The following is a 17,630-nucleotide window of genomic DNA, read 5'->3' as shown; positions in this document are numbered from 1 at the left end:
TAATTGGCAGGCAGTATGCTGGATATCAAAACGTCCAGAAATACGGAAAGCAGTTGGTTGTAACTCGGATCGTACAGCTAATGCTACTCCCATTGAGTTGCTGCGATGGTCGGCTCGAAAAATCACGTGTTTGGGTAGCGTAAAACTCAAGGATTGGTCTAGATGCGTTTCGCTTAGTAGCACAATATTAGCTTTGGATGTGTTAATCATGTTGATTAACGACTGACGTTTACTGAGTACGCCCCTACAGTTCCATTGCAGGCACTGTAAGGGTATCGTGGTGTTTGAATCGTTCGGTGTGGATGCTCATCATAATCTTAGCGTACTAAGATATGATTTCATTTTTTCTGTTACGGCTTCGGAGATCCGGACCAGTACATCACTGCTTATCCTTTCCAATATTGGCGTATCCCCTTCGGAGATTCCTAAGGCATCCGCGATAATATTCAGCGTCAATTCGGATTCGATGACTGACTGGATGGATTCGCACGCCCCTTCCGAAATGTTTACCTCGAGTTGGGGGAGCTCTCCAATCGAGTCATCATCGTTTCCGCAGCGTCGTTTGGGGCGAGGTGCTTGTTCGTTTTGTGTTTGGACATTTATTGGTTGAGAAGAATTATTCATATCATCATTTGAAGCTGATTGACAGAACCAATCTGAAGTGCCTTGCGAGAAGGTGTTTCGACGTTCCTGATCTTTCTGCTTTTTTTGCTGAATTTTCGGGCAAGCCCTAAAGTCATTAGCTCTATGAGCCCCGTGGCAATTCACACATTGGGGCAACGCGGCGATACAGTTGTGTTCGGCTTCGCCTGTTCCATGAATACAGACGTTACAGCGAATTTGGCTTTTGCAGTTGTTTTTGCTGTGGCCCAAACGCCAGCAATTGGCGCATTGGCGCACAGGATAAATGTACTGTTTCACGGAATATAACACTTTGTTTAGTTCAACATGAGAGGGCAGCGTTGATCCACTAAATGTGAAAATAACCGTATACAAACGCACATCTTTGCCATCATGTTGTTTCTTTATAATTCTGCGGAATTCAATCATCTCAGGGTTCCCCTGTTGAATTAATTTATTTTTCTCGAAAGCACGAGCCATGGCCAATTCATCATCATCAACATCGATATCGATGTAGGCAACTCCCAAACATTCCACTAATCGTTGAGGGATAACAAAACGAAGGTCATCGCTCACTTTTTCCACAAGCGAGTTCGCAGCTTCTTTTGTTCGCATCAATATTTTTAGTTTCGTTTTCGACATTGGTGTAGCACGAACGTAATCTTCTTTGTATTTCTTCATGATCACTTTAGCAATTTTGCCGGTTGCTAAATTGGATCCTTTGGTTGATTCCGCAATCACAATGAACGGACCAACATACGAATCCGGATATTTCCTGATCCGACGTTCTTTTCCAGGGAGCGGTTCTCCGTCGGTGGACATTATCCGTGAAAGTAGAACACGATAAAAGAAGATTAGAATTTGCTCAGATCAGATCTCAACAAAATAGGTGCGATACGTACCAAGCAAGGTTGCGAAATCTGAAGGTGATTTTTTATTGTTGCTGATGCTGTTTTCGCCAGCAATCGTGTGTTGTCGCGCGAAATTATGCATGTATCGTGTGTGGGCGAGCATAGATCAAACAATCGTCGTGGAATCATCGAATTTGCTCACGCAATTTGTACAGTCTATGGCCCGCTTTATGAACATTAACAAGTTCAATTTTATAAATCAATAACTTTAACAAACACAATAAATTAGATTGTCAAATTTTCTTAAATAAATTATTTATCTCGCATTACCTCAAAACTAAGAAAAATAAACTTTTTCAGAATTTTTTCAGTGCGAATTGTATATCTGGTTTAAGTTTAAAGTTGTTTTTCATTCTGAAAGTTTAGCGTGTAAGTTACGCTCGAGTGACGCTTGCCGTTCGCGGAAAAACTTTCCTGTTTCGGCGAAAACGTCATCTCGTTCATTCGGGTTTCCGTTCTACAGCAAACAACACCCATCGTGAAAAGTAAGTCCGATTTTTGTATAATTGATTTTTAACAGTTTCCATTTTTATGTTCTGTATACTTTTAACTCCTGTTTTAAGCTTGCTATCGCTTTGAAATTTTCATGTTAATCGAGTAATTTTGGTAATAAGTTATGGTTCAGCTAGACAGCGTTCATAATCTAATGATAGCCATTTTGTTTTTCCACGTGTTTCGATTTTCTAATTTCTTTTTTACTGCTCTCAAATGATGCTTCTAAAATTAAATATGTATTTTTGAATTTTGTTCTATACCTTTGCTTAACACGTTGGATTAGCTCGAAATCCAAAGAATAATGTTCTAAAAGTTAATCCTGATTCTTACCTAACCTCACTTTTCTGCACTTCCGGTAGAATGGCGGACGCAGCTCCAGCCCGTGGTGGATTCAGAGGAGGATTTGGTTCTCGCGGCGGTTCCCGTGGCGGCCGAGGACGCGGACGTGGTCGTGGCCGTGCGCCCCGTCGTGGTGGAAAGGAAGATTCCAAGGAATGGGTGCCAGTAACCAAGCTCGGTCGTCTGGTTAAGGATTGCAAGATCCGCACCTTGGAAGAAATCTACCTGTACTCGTTGCCGATCAAAGAGTTCGAGATCATCGATTACTTCCTGTCCCGGGCGCTAAGGGATGAGGTACTGAAGATCATGCCCGTCCAGAAGCAGACCCGTGCCGGTCAGCGTACCCGTTTCAAGGCCTTCGTTGCCATCGGCGACAGCAACGGTCACATCGGATTGGGCGTTAAGTGCAGCAAGGAAGTAGCCACTGCTATCCGTGGAGCTATCATCCTGGCTAAGCTTTCCGTCGTCCCGGTTCGCCGAGGCTACTGGGGTAACAAGATCGGTAAACCCCACACCGTTCCGTGCAAGGTTAGTATTGGTTGTTGAAAGTATATATTTTTGATCCTCGGCTCTTCATGATGAGAAAACTTATAAACTTATGCGGTTTTCACGGACGGTGGCTACATACCACTGGCATGACGTTCTAAGCGTCTGATTTTTGTCCAAATCATGAAGAAAATTTCTATTTTACAAAAAAAACGTTGCTAATAACAGATTTTGTTCGCTTCAATTCTCAGGTTAGCGGCAAATGTGGTTCCGTCCTTGTCCGTTTGATTCCGGCTCCCCGTGGTACCGGTATCGTATCGGCTCCGGTTCCCAAGAAGCTGCTGCAGATGGCCGGTATCGAGGATTGCTATACCATGACCCGTGGCTCGACCACGACCCTCGGTAACTTTGCCAAGGCTACCTATGCAGCCATTGCCAAGACGTACGCTTTCCTGACCCCGGATCTGTGGAAGGATCTGCCGTTGATGAAGACCCCGTACCAGGAGTTCGCCGACTTCCTGGAGAAGACCAGCAAGACCGGCCAGCGCATTATCGAGCTGTAAAGCAAACAAGTACCACAGTAGATAGTTTCCCACCATGATTTCCCAACTGCAAATGGGAATGATTTGGGGCTACAATAAAAAATGGCTTGTTTTGTGGCGAGAACACAAAATCTGAACTTCGGTTTTATGATTTACGGAAAGAAATCCTCCATGTCCGCCATCTTGAACCTACCCGACTAAATCGAGCACAATCAAGTTCATATTCAGACTTCTAAATCGAAATCCTTCGATGAAAGGTGAAAGCGAATCCAACTACCCTTTTTTTTTTTGGTTTGGTTATTTTTCTGTTCTCGAAAATCTTATATTTGATATTCCGTAGAAAAAGTAAATTTCGAGAATTGATTAGTACTCGGGTCTAGCCAAAATGCTTATCTTTCTATCGATTTGAATTCACTCGAGCACCCCAGAACTTATCCCGCAGGTAATCCTCAGATAATGAATAAGTTTTTAACGCAAAATCCCGGTTGATCCTGTTTTCAAATTTCGGGTATGAATCAAAAATGTTCGAACATTTGTGCTCATTTTTCAATAACGCTTGAATTATTCCGAATTTTGTGAAAATCCAAAACTATTCTTATTTTAATTTGCAAAATGTATTGAACCGCTTTGATATTCAATTAAACTTTTAAAAAATATTTTTAAATTTGTAGCGCTCAATGATGCGAATATAAAACAAAGCTGTAGTTAAATAATAAATCCTATTCAACCGAGCTTGTTTTTCGTTCAGAGATGTCAGGTGGATTTGTCAAAAATTAAGACTACATGAAAAAAAAATCAAGCTTACAGGACACCAAAAATTTTGCTGAAATTGCCTAACTAAAGGCGAAATACTCGTACTGTAGACGCCTGAGTTTATACACTGAGGCTAGCAGGCTCTTGGCTGGCATGCAGTTTATATGGAAAAACACCATTTCAATGTCATCTGAATAGAAAATTGTGTCGGTTAATCTATTTTATTACCGATTCGTTCGATATCCCGATAGTTTAACTGGAAATTAAAGTTAAGATATTTCTTTCAAAATCAGTACATTTGAAGACCATTTTTCTTCGGTGTCCACTGATTTCTGGGAAAATTACCTGGTATCTTTGAACATGTAAGCCAAGATTCTACCTTTTTATAAGTTGCATAAATAAAGGCGTATTTAATTCTTACTATCCTATTCGCAGAACGCAGCCACCTGTGGCTACCACGCAAAAATGGCGAACAGAGAAGCCAGACCTCTTGGAATATTCTTTTCACATAGTTTACATACTTGAAGGCGGTACACATATGTACCGCATAATACCGGTATAAATGTTGATCGCCATCCTTTGTGCTACATTACTACTGTACTAAAAATACAGTTTTATTCGTTTATGTTTGCATCATGATTCCGTGTATAGCAACTTGAAGTAGGTATGGTAGGTATGGTTTTAAAATGATTGTCCTTTCCCTTAAAAATAAAGGTTTTCAGTAGATAAATTCCTATCCATCCAAAGCATCTGAAAAATTTAAAGAGTTAAACTATAACGCCTGTGGATAGGCAACGTTGTAGATTTTGAATTTGTACATTCAACTACACATTCTTTTAAACGTGTTTTGTCATTCACAAACATGTTCCTTTCATAAAGGACACAAGACGCCTCGGTAGCATTTTTTCATGTTAACGAAAAAGGACAACTCTTAATCGTCACAGAAAACGGTTAGTTAATAGTCGATCACAATCGAATCTAATTCGGCACATATTCTAAAACGTGCTGCAGATCCTAAACACCCTTTTTTCTGTTTCAACGAGTCTTTGTCGTCGTTCCTCATTACCTACTCCTACTCAGTATTTACCCGAAGTAAAGGATATTTCTTTCACTTTTCAAAAATATTAAAAACCTAACTTCTTTTAGCAATGGAATACCTATAGCATTGTATTTCCGATAATATAATATAGAATTTGCCTTGTTACGAAAATTAGAATTGTTATGTAGTGTTTAATCGTCACTGCTTTTTCTATTGTGTTCATAACTAAACAGTATCATGCAAAATACTTCCACGCGCAGCCGATCATAATAGGTAGTGATTTTTGTCAAACACACAAACGAAAAAACTATCTGCTAGACAGTATTCGATCTGCGGCTTAAATTTAAGCTTCATTTAGGTCTTCCTGTGCAACGATGGAGTTTTCAGCATATGTGGTATTTCCTTGCCAGGGTGACCCAGATCTATCGATTTTTTGAATTTCTGAAAACTAGAACGTAAGGCAAATTTTTTCCAAACCAAACTTGAACTTCACAATTGAAACAAACGTTTGTTCAATTTAATTCCTCTTCCAGGAAGATAACATCATTGCGTCAACACGGAGTGGTGTGCAAAAAGGACAAAAAATTTCAAATACTTGATCGTTTAGAGAAATTCTCACCCATATTTATTTAGGCTGTGGCGCAATCGTTGTCGGTTGTTGGAAAGCGAATCGAAACAGAAAAATAAAATACAAAAATTTGATTATATACAACAGATGAAAAAGGGGGGGTACCCATATTTCACATATTTCAGCGGTTTTCTCAAATTTCGCATCTGCGCCTGGGTGGTGGACTCAATCGGAAAAAATATAAGCGTTTCACGGTCGGTAATCTCAGTGCTTATTTTCGATATCTATAGTTTAGTTTAGGGCGCGTCAACTGCTTGATGACCCTTGAAAAATTTCGATTCAACTCAGAGTTCAAAAGGCGATGAAAGCATTCGCAGAATTGCATGATATTCGAATTTTTTTATTCTTTTATTTTGGTGTGATCATTTTTAGATTACTTCTTGAATGTCTGTTGTTTTGCGCTGTTTTGAGTAGCAGCTTAGGAATGACACAACGGTTTTTTTTTTTTCAAAATCTTATTATGGTTCTATTTGTTTTCAATTTTTGTCAACTGCCGGACCTCGCTCTGCTGATAAGCTTAATGCATGTGTGCATTAAACTGTTAGATTTGTATTCTAAATTGATTACTGGACATTAGCGAAAAACAAACTTGGGTAAATATTCGAAAGCAGTATGGTTGTACTGGTTTTCGGGTGAAAAAAAACCTCCGTACAATTGTGAGATAATAAGGGAATAGCTACAAATAAAGATTACACAATTACATCAAAATAAATCTAGACCAGGTCTAGAATAACTTGCTAGAAAATAATGTGCCAGTTGCAGAAAAAAACAATTATTTATATATTTTAAATGTATATAATAAAATTCTGCTTAGAACCAATCTTCAGCTAGACTCGGACTCGGTTCGATTTGAATTAAATATTTCTTTTTCTGCGGAATCTGAGGAGGGTGCAACGTGCCTGTTGTAATTCTTATAGGTTACGTGTTAATGAATCATTGTTTGTTTGTCAGTTAGGTTTTTTTGTATCGAAAGATAGATTGAACTCTTTTGAATGAAAATCCTAACACACGAGACAATCTTCAAAGATCTCGAACGTTCCCATCTGCCTGGAATTGCAACGATGTCTGGGACGATGCTTCTAACAATTTCCTCTTTTTTATCGTCTACCGTTTCTTTTCTACTAGAGGTATCACTTTCGTACGTTTGTCGTATCAACATGCTCTCACTCTTGCTAGCTAATGCCTTTTAATCGATTTTTTTTCTCCATTCCTGTCTACATCGCACACAATCTTATATTCTCATAAGCGATATAATCCTTTGGACCGGACAACAGGATTTATTGACCAGCCGCGCTCCGGTAGGCTGCCTCCAGGGCACCCTTCTGTTCCGCCGTCAGCTGATTGATGCACGCCTGGAAAATATCCGGACTGGCTTCAATCTGCTTAACGATTGCAAGCATCCGCGTCGATTCCGGATGGCCGACCGTCATCGCCTCCCGGTAGAAGGCCTCGGCAATGATCGAAACGATCCTCGGTAGATTAACGTTGTTCTCCCCCAGAACTACCGGATTGTTGGCCTGAATCAGATCGCACATGTACCCGTACACGTGGATTGCTTCGTCGTCATCTTCCACTACTGGCAACCAGGAGAACCTACAAAGAAAACCGGAAAATAACGTAGGTAAGTACTTTTTAATCGAACTGTATTCTAGCGTGTGACACAGTAGTGCCGAGAGTAAAAATATTCAGAAAAGGTTAAGCCAAAACAGTAATCCCCACTAGCAGCTTTAGTAAGCCCTGTAAGACTGTTTTTAATCGGTTATCATCATTCGAGAGGCAGATTGCCAAATCCTATATCAAAACTGAGATCCCAAAAACTTTAGAGATGCGATGTAACTCACCATAGGGCAACGATTTCGTCCGGATTCGTGATGGCCGTGTTGTTGTATTTGAGAATTTTCGTAACGGCGGAGATAGCGTTCTCCGTCGGGTTCACGTTTTCCGGTTCGCGGCTGCCGGGCATCATGATGATTTCGACCAGCAACTGAATGGCCTGGGCACAGGTCATCGCAAAATGATTGCCACCGAACTGAAGGAGGAAAAAATGTTAATATACTTGGTTAACGTTACTTTGGAAGATTCCTTTGAACTTACCTGTGCCAGCACTCCCATACCGTAAACGGCTGCCTGTCGCACTTCCGGCTGTTTGTCCTTGATGTATTCGAGCATCGGCTGTAGGAAGAAGCCTTGGTATTGTGCGCACATCGGACCGGTGTATTCTGAAGAGTGGGCAAAATCAAAAATTAAAAGCTTTTTGTTTAAATTGTTTTGAAAATATTGTCTTTCATGAAATCTGATGAAACCCGGTAATCAAAAGTTACTTGTAATTGCCTAAGTGAAATATCAATACAAGTCATTTCACGAAGATTCCAAATCCGAATGCGTTTGAAAAGTTTGAAACGGAAATACAAGAAGAACTTTCGAAAACCTGATCTTAGAAAATTTGAATTAGATCGTTGAAAAACATGAGTCCTGAGGCATAAAAATTGAGACGTTTCCTAGGCCTCGGAGGTATAAGTCTTAGATTGTAGGTCTTATGTCTCATGTTTCTGGTCTCTGGTCTTATAGGTATCAAATCTCATGTGTCTGTTTACATGCCTCATGTCTACACTCGACAACTTAAACTGCGATTTCGGTTGTTGATTGAGTCTTGGTTATGTTTCGAACTAGACGATGGATGCATGTCTCAAGTCTCCTAATAAGTATGGGAGCCCTGTTATTCTTTTCAGCAACCAAGATGTAAACATTAACAAATCTCAGCAACCGAAATCGCAGTTCAAACCAAGTGTGGACGAGGCATAAGGCTCTATGTCTCATGTCTAATGTCTTAGGTATCAGATCTCATGTGTCTCCCAAATTTAACAGGGTTCAAGTCCCAGAACCAGGATATTCAACCAACCAATCTTATCTTCCATTTCGTTTCATCTTCGGTTTATTATTATGACTTTGTAGCTAGCTATAATCCCTGTACGTAGTTGGATTTTCAGCTAAGATCCTGAATAAAAATTCCCGCAAAATACACTCCTAGAACTGATATGGGTATCGAAATCTCAGAAATCTTAGAACCTGGAAAATTTCTATAAATAAGAACTCCTTAAAAAAAATACCGCAATTTTATAAACAAAACTTTAAAAACATAGAAAACTTTTCAATTTTCAGTTAAAAAATTGAGGTTTGCAATGAAATTTATCATAACTTTTTCGTTCATATTTAAATAATCATTACAAGTTCCACTTAAGATCATTGAAGTAAAAAAAATCACCCGCATTAGCAACCGCGTATCATTCGTAAACTCAAAACCGGCTAAAACCGGTGTGCTATTGCTGCAAATAATGCATCGAAAGACTGTAAAAAAAAACCCCAACCCAAAAGAAAGCAAGATAAAAGCACACATGAAACCGTGCTGATAAAATAATAAATTTGTCTCGCCGATACAGAGAGAAACCCACCAAACCACACCACAATGTGTTAGATTTCGTACTTGCTTACCTGTTTTGTTGCCGAAAACAGATGCATTCGATTATCGTCGAGTTGTTGTTGTTTTTTGCAGCGCACACATGTTATGCGATTTATGGCGATGATGAATCATCGTAGCCCCACGTGGTGTGTGCCAGATCAACGCAGCGGAAATTTTACCATCATTTGTCGACAACCGATGGTGTTTGCGAGGAGAAAAAAATCGAAAGGAGAATAAAGAAAATCATTAGAAATTTTGATTCATCAAGCGAGTAATGGTTTTTTTTTCGTTTCGTGTGTTAGACGATGGGTCATCGCCAGTAAATTTAGATTTTTCAGAAAAGGTTAAGCCAGATATTCAGAGAGTTGTACTCATCTCGGTTGATCATACTTGAATACGTCATCATGGAAATTTTACAGCACGTTTTGAAATTGTAAAAAAAAGGAACAAAATTTAAACCTACCTATCAAATCGTCGAATATGCATAGTCCCCACTGTCGGTCAGCCCAGGCACGGATCGGATCCAACAGTTTCACGAAATGTGGTACCACCTGCTGGAAGAAGGGTAAAAATCCATCCTTGTAGGTGAGGAACAGCGCATGGATGATGTCGGAAATTCGTGACAACAGGTAGATGTCAGCGTCGTCTTCCTCGGCCAGTTGTTCCTCTACGCCGTCATCGTAGTCCTCCTCCTTCCGGGCTTGGGCACGTTTCTCCTCTTTCTGGAAATGTTGCGTCATGAATTTATCCATCAGTTTGAGCACCTCGTCCATTGCTTCGGCTGAGAGGCAATTCGCGCCAAGTGTTTCGATACACTTGGCCAGGGAATGCAACAGTTCGGCCTGTACGTCTGGTTCCGGTTCGGAGTCAATAGCCTTCAACAATTCCGGGCAGATGTAGTTCCACATTCCTTCCAGATAGGATGGTCCCTTGATCTTGGCGCAATCCAGCAGATAGGGTAACGATTCGGCGGCTGCAGTGCGGACACCATCATGGAAATAGAACTTTAACATCGGGACCATGAGACGGACCACTTCTTCGGCGTAGTTGGCAAATCCTTCTTTCAGTTCGCGAGCATAGCACACCAACATTTCGCAGGCTGATGCCTTGTCTTCCAGACCAGCCGTGCGGATGCCAAAGTTTTGCTGCTCTCCCAAGTTCACAAATTGCCAGTCGTTATCACTTTCGACGTCCTGCACTTCATCGTTGTCCAGCAGAGCTACTTCCGGTTTCATCGAAGCGGTACGCATAACCGGACCCATAACCAGTGGCAGGTATTGTTCGAACTGTTTGCCAAGAATCTTACAAATCCTAGCCCAAGCGGAAATCAAATAGGACGTCTGGGGATCATCGTCAGGCAGATCGCCCTCGGTGTGGGTCTTCAACAGCATATCCATTACATCCGAAGCGTCGGACATGAACTTTTCCGCCCCGACGGCCAGCCCGATAAGCGATACGCACTCGATGGTTTTGCCGCGCAACAGCCGCAACTCCTCGGTGGTGCCGTTCTGGATGATGTACTTCAGGCACGGCATCAACCGGTCGTAGTACGCTACGAAATCCTTCTCGGTGGTATCGGCTACCGAAGCGATGGTCGTTACCACCTGTTCGAGCACCAGTTTCGTACCCTTCTCGACCAGCTCCTTAAACTTGGTGGTCAAAATCAGCTCCAGCTTGGCCATAATTCCTGTGTAAAGGGAGAGTTTTTGTTTAAAGTTGTTGTAGAACAAAAGTTAATTATGCAAACCAGGGCCATTAAACGGAATAGTAAGTTAGGTATTCCTTTGTACCGGGCAACTACAGCATTAAAATCTGTCTTAAAGTGAGATGAACTTGGAGCGACATTTAAAAAAAATTATTTTGAGAACACAATTTGAGAGATAAAAACAATCCTAGAGTTCAACCATTACTTGAGTTTAAAGTGATCTAAAAGCACAGGCTAATACTAAAAGTCGAAATTTTTAATCTAATTGCACATCCTGCGTCAGTCTTAGGAGACGAATAATGTTATCATTAAACCTATACAACAGTAGTTATCATCCACTTACCATCCAAATAGCGAGTGAGAATGTTTTTCGGACAATCCTCACTGAAGTTGACCAGGGCAGCACCAGCGTGTGCCTGAACCCGCGGATTCTGTACATCATCCAGCAGATTCAGCAGCCCCGGGATGACCTGTTCGTGGAATTTCTTCTCGAACACCGGCGCGAAATCTGTTGCCATCTGACCAATGGCATTACAGGCAGCGTACCGAACGCGCGGATGGGGATCCATCAGGAATTTGAGTACCCCCTGCATGATGTTCTCCAGCATCGTTTCCATCTGCTTGTGGCATCCTTCACCGGCGGCAGAAATGGCCATCAGGGCAGCGTGCCGTTGCTTCCAGTCCGGGCTGCTCAGCATGTTCGGAATGTTACCAACGATGTGCGGCAGAACGGCCTTTCCACCTAAACCGCAAGCCAAACGGTCCAGTGCAGATTCAGCGATAACATTGTTATCACTGGTGTCATCTTCGCAAATCTCGTCCGACACTGACCACTCTTCGTCATCCTCTAGATCCGTCATCATCTGAAGAACCAGCGGAACCAAAGAGGCCACATATTTCTCGGCCCGTTTCCGAACCATTGCCGGGGCATTTTCCGACAGCGATACCATCACCTCGAGCGATAGATGGCGCCAACTGTCTTCCACATCCGGGCTGCTGAACACCTTCATGCACATCTCGAAGATCGATTCCAGCTGGGGACGCAGAAACTTGGGCACACTCTCGGCCATGTCAATTAGCAACTTGATTAAAGTCTGGTCATCTTGCTGATCGATACTTTCGGCCGTAATCATGATGACTCGGGGCAGCAAATCGTTGAACTGACGCTGCACGTCGTCTTCCTTGTCGTGCATCAAAATAAAAGCCCCAACGGCTCGAACGGCCTGGAATCGCACTTCCGGATCCGACGAGGGATCCAGATACTTCTCCAGCATCTGTTTGATCAGCGGCAAATGCTGGCCCTCCTGGTTACCGAAGATTCCCGGTACGGAGGAGAAAATTCGCAGTGCTGATTCCTGCAGCTGGATGTTCGGGGTGCTGGCACATTGAAACAGAAACTGCAAAAACTCCGGCCATTGATTGTTACCGTCGTCGTCGATTAGATTCCGAGCCACCTCCGCTACCATTTCGCAGATCTTTCGCCGCATGCTCGGAATTTCAGATTGCTGCAGCGTCAGCAGAATTTGCTGTTTGAGCTGTTCCTTCGATTCCGGAGGCAGCGGGTTGTAGAACTCTTGGAACTCGGCAGAAAACAGCCGCCGCAACAGAACCGCGGCCATGACCCGGGCATCCTCGGTCATCTGCGGATTCTGGATGGCCCCCAGCAGATGTGTTACCTTGCCTTCGCATGGTAGATTGTTATAGGCCTCCTGGAGACGGGTGTTTGCGTCGTTTTACGTAAGCCGGTGGTGGGCGTTATGTTGATTGTGTTTATTTTTGGAATCAAGCCCGAGTCGTCGGACGATAATTTGTGTACGGATAGAAGGGGGGCGAAAAAAAAACAAAAAGGTATATGTTGAGTACAATTGGCGATGGAACACGACGAAGGTCAAAGGTAAATTTGCTAAATCGATAAAGGAACAGTGGCGTGTGGTTAGCTACCTAGCTTATTATAGAATTAGGAATATCAATGCAGCTCAGAAAAGCCTATGAATAACTGTTTTAGAAGAACAATTTGCTTTTATATTTTATTTATTGCAAATCTAAATCAGTGGTTATCAAACTTTTTTCACTCACCGCCCCCTTGTTTCAATATTTTAGAGCTCACCCCCTTAGGAAATTTTCGAACAAATTTGTATATAATTACTACAAAAATAGGCAATTCTGAGTACTTTCACCGCCTCCTTGTAGGCTCTCAACGCCTCCCAGGAGGCGGTAGGGACCACTTAGAAAATCACTTATCTAAATCATGGTAGCGTTGAAATTGCATGTACTAACTGTTGTACAAGGTAGGTATAACATTGACCCTAACTACGATTTTATATCGATAGGCTGGCGTTAAATCAATATGATTTCTTTAACCTGAACTAATAGTTAATTGTAACCGACAGGCTGCGTTAAAGTTAATAAATTACAAATTACAAAAACAATTACAGTTACACTTAAGATAGAAAACTTTTTACTTTTTTGAAATAGTTTTTTAAATTTTTTTTGTCTTAATTTTTAATTTATTTACCTACTTGAACACCTTTTATCAAAGGCTTTAACAGGTCAAGGAAATACTAGTTAATAATTTTGTAATGATTTTTAACATGGTGTTGAAAATTTTTCACTAAAACAATGTACATCAGCACTACTTTAGGAATGGACAAACAGAAATTTTTTTTTTTCAGATTTTGAATTGATCATTCCATTCGTAATTCCCTTGTTTCATAATTTTAATGTTACCAATTAGTGTATCACTTCCAAAACTTGAGTCTAAATTGAGTTCAAAAATTTTAAATTTCAGTCATATTTTTGAATTTATACTACCTAGGTATAAGGTTAAGAAAATATTATGCAGTCTCAAGTTTTGCTACGCCTCTGCGTATTTCCCATTTTTGTTCAAGCTATTAGCTTCGAACAACTCTCGTTATTCTACCTATTTTAAAATTTATACAGCGGGCATCTGGACATTTTAGTAATGCAAAGCCAATTGTGGTTCCCACAACGATGACCAGTGTTCATCACAGCTTACTTTTTCTCACTCAATGCTGGATTGATTCATCAATTTTAACACAATTCCCTCTAACAAAGCACTTCTCCGGCAGGCCACCTACAAATGGCCACACACAGGAACTAAACGCAAACGCCTCGGCAATAAGCTAGCACGGGAACCGAAAGAACCTCAATCCCAAAAAAAACACGTTTTTTCAGCAACCTCAATGAGGCGACACAGGAAAATACACTCGTAAAAAAATTTGCTGTCGAGTAGATTGCTTCCTTCTGAATTTTGAATTCACTTTTAAACCCGATTTACGTCACTTCCCGCTTCGAAAATATGCACAATCGATGGGGCACCACTTCCGGCACCGAAACAACCTACCTCGGCCTGGGTCCGGACATCGTTATCGGTCGATAGCAGGGAACTTAGCAGCTGGTGAAACTGAGCCTGATCCGCAGCCATTATTTCGCATTTACAAAAGAAGACAAGAAGACTGCTGCAAAACTCACGAACGACCCGACGACGGGAAAAACGTGTTGTGCGCCCGTAGCAGATGACTGCTGCACGCGAAGGCGGCTAGAATTTGTTGTTGCTGATGGTGCCGCTCCAAAGGGGCGACCGGAACGGCTGCTGCAGCTTCGGCACCCGGCAAAACGAGATGCCAGCATAAATGAGAAGACTGGTGATGGCGCGCGGTAAAAAGAAAACGCGCCTAAACGAGCGGCGGCGGCTTTTGGGACGCGCGGCGGAGATTTTCCTGTTGTCAAATTTTGGTGCTGCCCGATGTGGCTCCGGCGGCTCCATGCATGGCTCACGCTAAAAAAATTGTATATATTTGCATCGCAAAAATTACATACTTCGAAGTAAGAAACTCCTGCTGCATGTTTTTTTCTGTTTTTTTCAATTCATCTTCACAATTTTAGGTTGGTTGTTGATTTTCTTTGGGCCCAGAAGCGACATGAAACGCTATCATCAGACGATTCCACAAATATTCCTGGTCCGGTGTTGCTGGAGATTCTCCGCATTCACATGTGTCTCTCAATGGTGTTATTGCGAAAAAGGTGTGACGGGATACGGGCCCGGATTCTGCCATAAATGGTAGCTAATTATTCACAGCGTAACGGTTGTACCTCTGTCCGCGGTTTTCACATCAGCGGTATAGTGTTTGGCGGTACGCTATTTTGGCGGTTTACCATTTGGCAAAAGGACCTAAAACGCGGCATGACAATTGGCGGTTTGGTCGATTTGGCGGTTTACCATTTGGCAAATGGTCTTGTTTGGCGGTGTTATATTTTGCGGTATGATTCTTTCCGCGGTTTGTTTTTTTTGCGATATACAACATTTCGCGGTAAGATATTTGCTCAGAAATATACTGAGCAAATGTTGTACCCATATCTTTTTTCAGGTTTCGAGACGTAAAGCGTACATACATCATTCTAGTTCGAGCGCGCAGCGTGAGGAAGCGGCCTCTTAGCTCTAATGTTCCTAAGACGGTCCTGTTTTTTCTAGGTCTACTGAAATCCTAGGAAGGTCCCGTGTTTCTAGGTTTACCCAAAGCTAAGGACAATCCCTTAGCCCGGTCCGCAACGCGAAGCGTAAGGACCATACTTCACTCTAGTTCGAACGCGCAGCGTGAGGAGGCGGCCTCTTGGTTTTGATGCACGTTTCTGAGACGGCCCTGTTTTTTCTAGGTCTACTGAAAACCTAGGAAGGTCCCGTGTTTCTAGGTTTACCCAAAGCTAGGGACAATCCCCTAGCCCGATCCGCAACGCGAAGCGTAAGGGCCATACTTCACTCTAGTTCGAACGCGCAGCGTGAGGAGACGGCCTCTTGGTTTTGATCCACGTTTCTGAGACGGCCCTGTTTTTTCTAGGTCTACTGAAAACCTAGGAAGGTCCCGTGTTTCTAGGTTTATCCAAAGCTAGGGACAATCCCCTAGCCCGGTCCGCAACACGAAGCGTAAGGACCATACTTCACTCTAGTTCGAACGCGCAGCGTGAGGAGGCGGCCTCTTGGTTTTGATCCACGTTTCTGAGACGGCCCCGTTTTTTCTAGGTCTACTGAAAACCTAGGAAGGCCCCGTGTTTCTAGATTTACCCAAAGCTAGGGACAATTCCCTAGCCCGGTCCGCAACGCGAAGCGTAAGGACCATACTTCACTCTAGTTCGAACGCGCAGCGTGAGGAGGCCGCCTCTTGGTTTTGATCTACGTTTCTGAGACGGCCTTGTTTTTTCTAGGTCTACTGAAAACCTAGGAAGGCCCCGTGTTTCTAGGTTTACCCAAAGCTAGGGACAATCCCCTAGCCCGGTCCGCAACGAGAAGCGTACTTCACTCTAGTTCGAACGCGCAGCGTGAGGAGGCGGCCTCTTGGTTTTGATCCACGTTTCTGAGACGGCCCTGTTTTTTCTAGGTCTACTGAAAACCTAGGAAGGTCGTGTGTTTCTAGGTTTACCCAAAGCTAGGGACAATCCCCTAGCCCGGTCCGCAACGCGAAGCGTAAGGACCATACTTCACTCTAGTTCGAACGCGCAGCGTGAGGAGGCGGCCTCTTGGTTTTGATGCACGTTTCTGAGACGGCCCCGTTATTTCTAAGTCTACTGAAAACCTAGGAAGGCCCCGTGTTTCTAGGTTTACCCAAAGCTAGGGACAATCCCCTAGCCCGGTCCGCAACGCGAAGCGTAAGGACCATACTTCACTCTAGTTCGAACGCGCAGCGTGAGGAGGCGGCCTCTTGGTTTTGATCCACGTTTCTGAGACGGCCCTGTTTTTTCTAGGTCTACTGAAAACCTAGGAAGGTCCCGTGTTTCTAGGTTTACCCAAAGCTAGGGACAATCCCCTATCCCGGTCCGCAACGCGAAGCGTAAGGACCATACTTCACTCTAGTTCGAACGCGCAGCGTGAGGAGGCGGCCTCTTGGTTTTGATCCACGTTTCTGAGACGGCCCTGTTTTTCTAGGTTTACTGAAAACCTAGGAAGGTCCCGTGTTTCTAGGTTTACCCAAAGCTAGGGACAATCCCCTAGCCCGGTCCGCAACGCGAAGCGTAAGGACCATACTTCACTCTAGTTCGAACGCGCAGCGTGAGGAGGCGCCCTCTTGGTTTTGATCCACGTTTCTGAGAAGGCCTTGTTTTTTCTAGGTCTACTGAAAACCTAGGAAGGCCCCGTGTTTCTAGGTTTACCCAAAACTAGGGACAATCCCCTAGCCCGGTCCGCAACGAGAAGCGTACTTCACTCTAGTTCGAACGCGCAGCGTGAGGAGGCGGCCTCTTGGTTTTGATCCACGTTTCTGAGACGGCCCTGTTTTTTCTAGGTCTACTGAAAACCTAGGAAGGTCGTGTGTTTCTAGGTTTACCCAAAGCTAGGGACAATCCCCTAGCCCGGTCCGCAACGCGAAGCGTAAGGACCATACTTCACTCTAGTTCGAACGCGCAGCGTGAGGAGGCGGCCTCTTGGTTTTGATGCACGTTTCTGAGACGGCCCCGTTATTTCTAAGTCTACTGAAAACCTAGGAAGGCCCCGTGTTTCTAGGTTTACCCAAAGCTAGGGACAATCCCCTAGCCCGGTCCGCAACGCGAAGCGTAAGGACCATACTTCACTCTAGTTCGAACGCGCAGCGTGAGGAGGCGGCCTCTTGGTTTTGATCCACGTTTCTGAGACGGCCCTGTTTTTTC

The 17,630-nt window shown here is 43.2% G+C and overlaps 2 protein-coding genes across 2 annotated transcripts; one reads left to right on the top strand and one right to left on the bottom strand.

Moving 5' to 3' along the window:
- The first annotated feature begins 1,872 nt into the window (after window positions 1–1,872).
- On the top strand, window positions 1,873–3,531 carry LOC129760542 (40S ribosomal protein S2). The gene is made up of 3 exons (XM_055758196.1): window positions 1,873–2,017; window positions 2,387–2,894; window positions 3,104–3,531. Exons 2-3 carry the CDS (start codon window positions 2,388–2,390, stop codon window positions 3,413–3,415), a joined length of 819 nt encoding a protein of 272 aa, XP_055614171.1. The 5' UTR covers window positions 1,873–2,017; window position 2,387; the 3' UTR covers window positions 3,416–3,531.
- A 1,753-nt stretch (window positions 3,532–5,284) lies between these two features.
- LOC129760544 (importin-5) lies at window positions 5,285–14,528 on the bottom strand. Its single transcript, XM_055758197.1, has 6 exons — window positions 14,341–14,528; window positions 11,320–12,685; window positions 9,735–10,958; window positions 7,909–8,033; window positions 7,656–7,843; window positions 5,285–7,407 (listed from the first exon to the last, which is right to left on the bottom strand). Exons 1-6 carry the CDS (start codon window positions 14,419–14,421, stop codon window positions 7,092–7,094), a joined length of 3,300 nt encoding a protein of 1,099 aa, XP_055614172.1. The 5' UTR covers window positions 14,422–14,528; the 3' UTR covers window positions 5,285–7,091.
- Window positions 14,529–17,630: the final 3,102 nt, after the last annotated feature.

The sequence above is a fragment of the Uranotaenia lowii genome, unplaced genomic scaffold (assembly GCF_029784155.1).
Source record: "Uranotaenia lowii strain MFRU-FL unplaced genomic scaffold, ASM2978415v1 HiC_scaffold_652, whole genome shotgun sequence".
Classification (NCBI taxonomy): domain Eukaryota; kingdom Metazoa; phylum Arthropoda; class Insecta; order Diptera; family Culicidae; genus Uranotaenia; species Uranotaenia lowii.
Note: the sequence above shows the minus strand (reverse complement) of the source record. Positions and strands in the feature narration are given on the sequence as shown.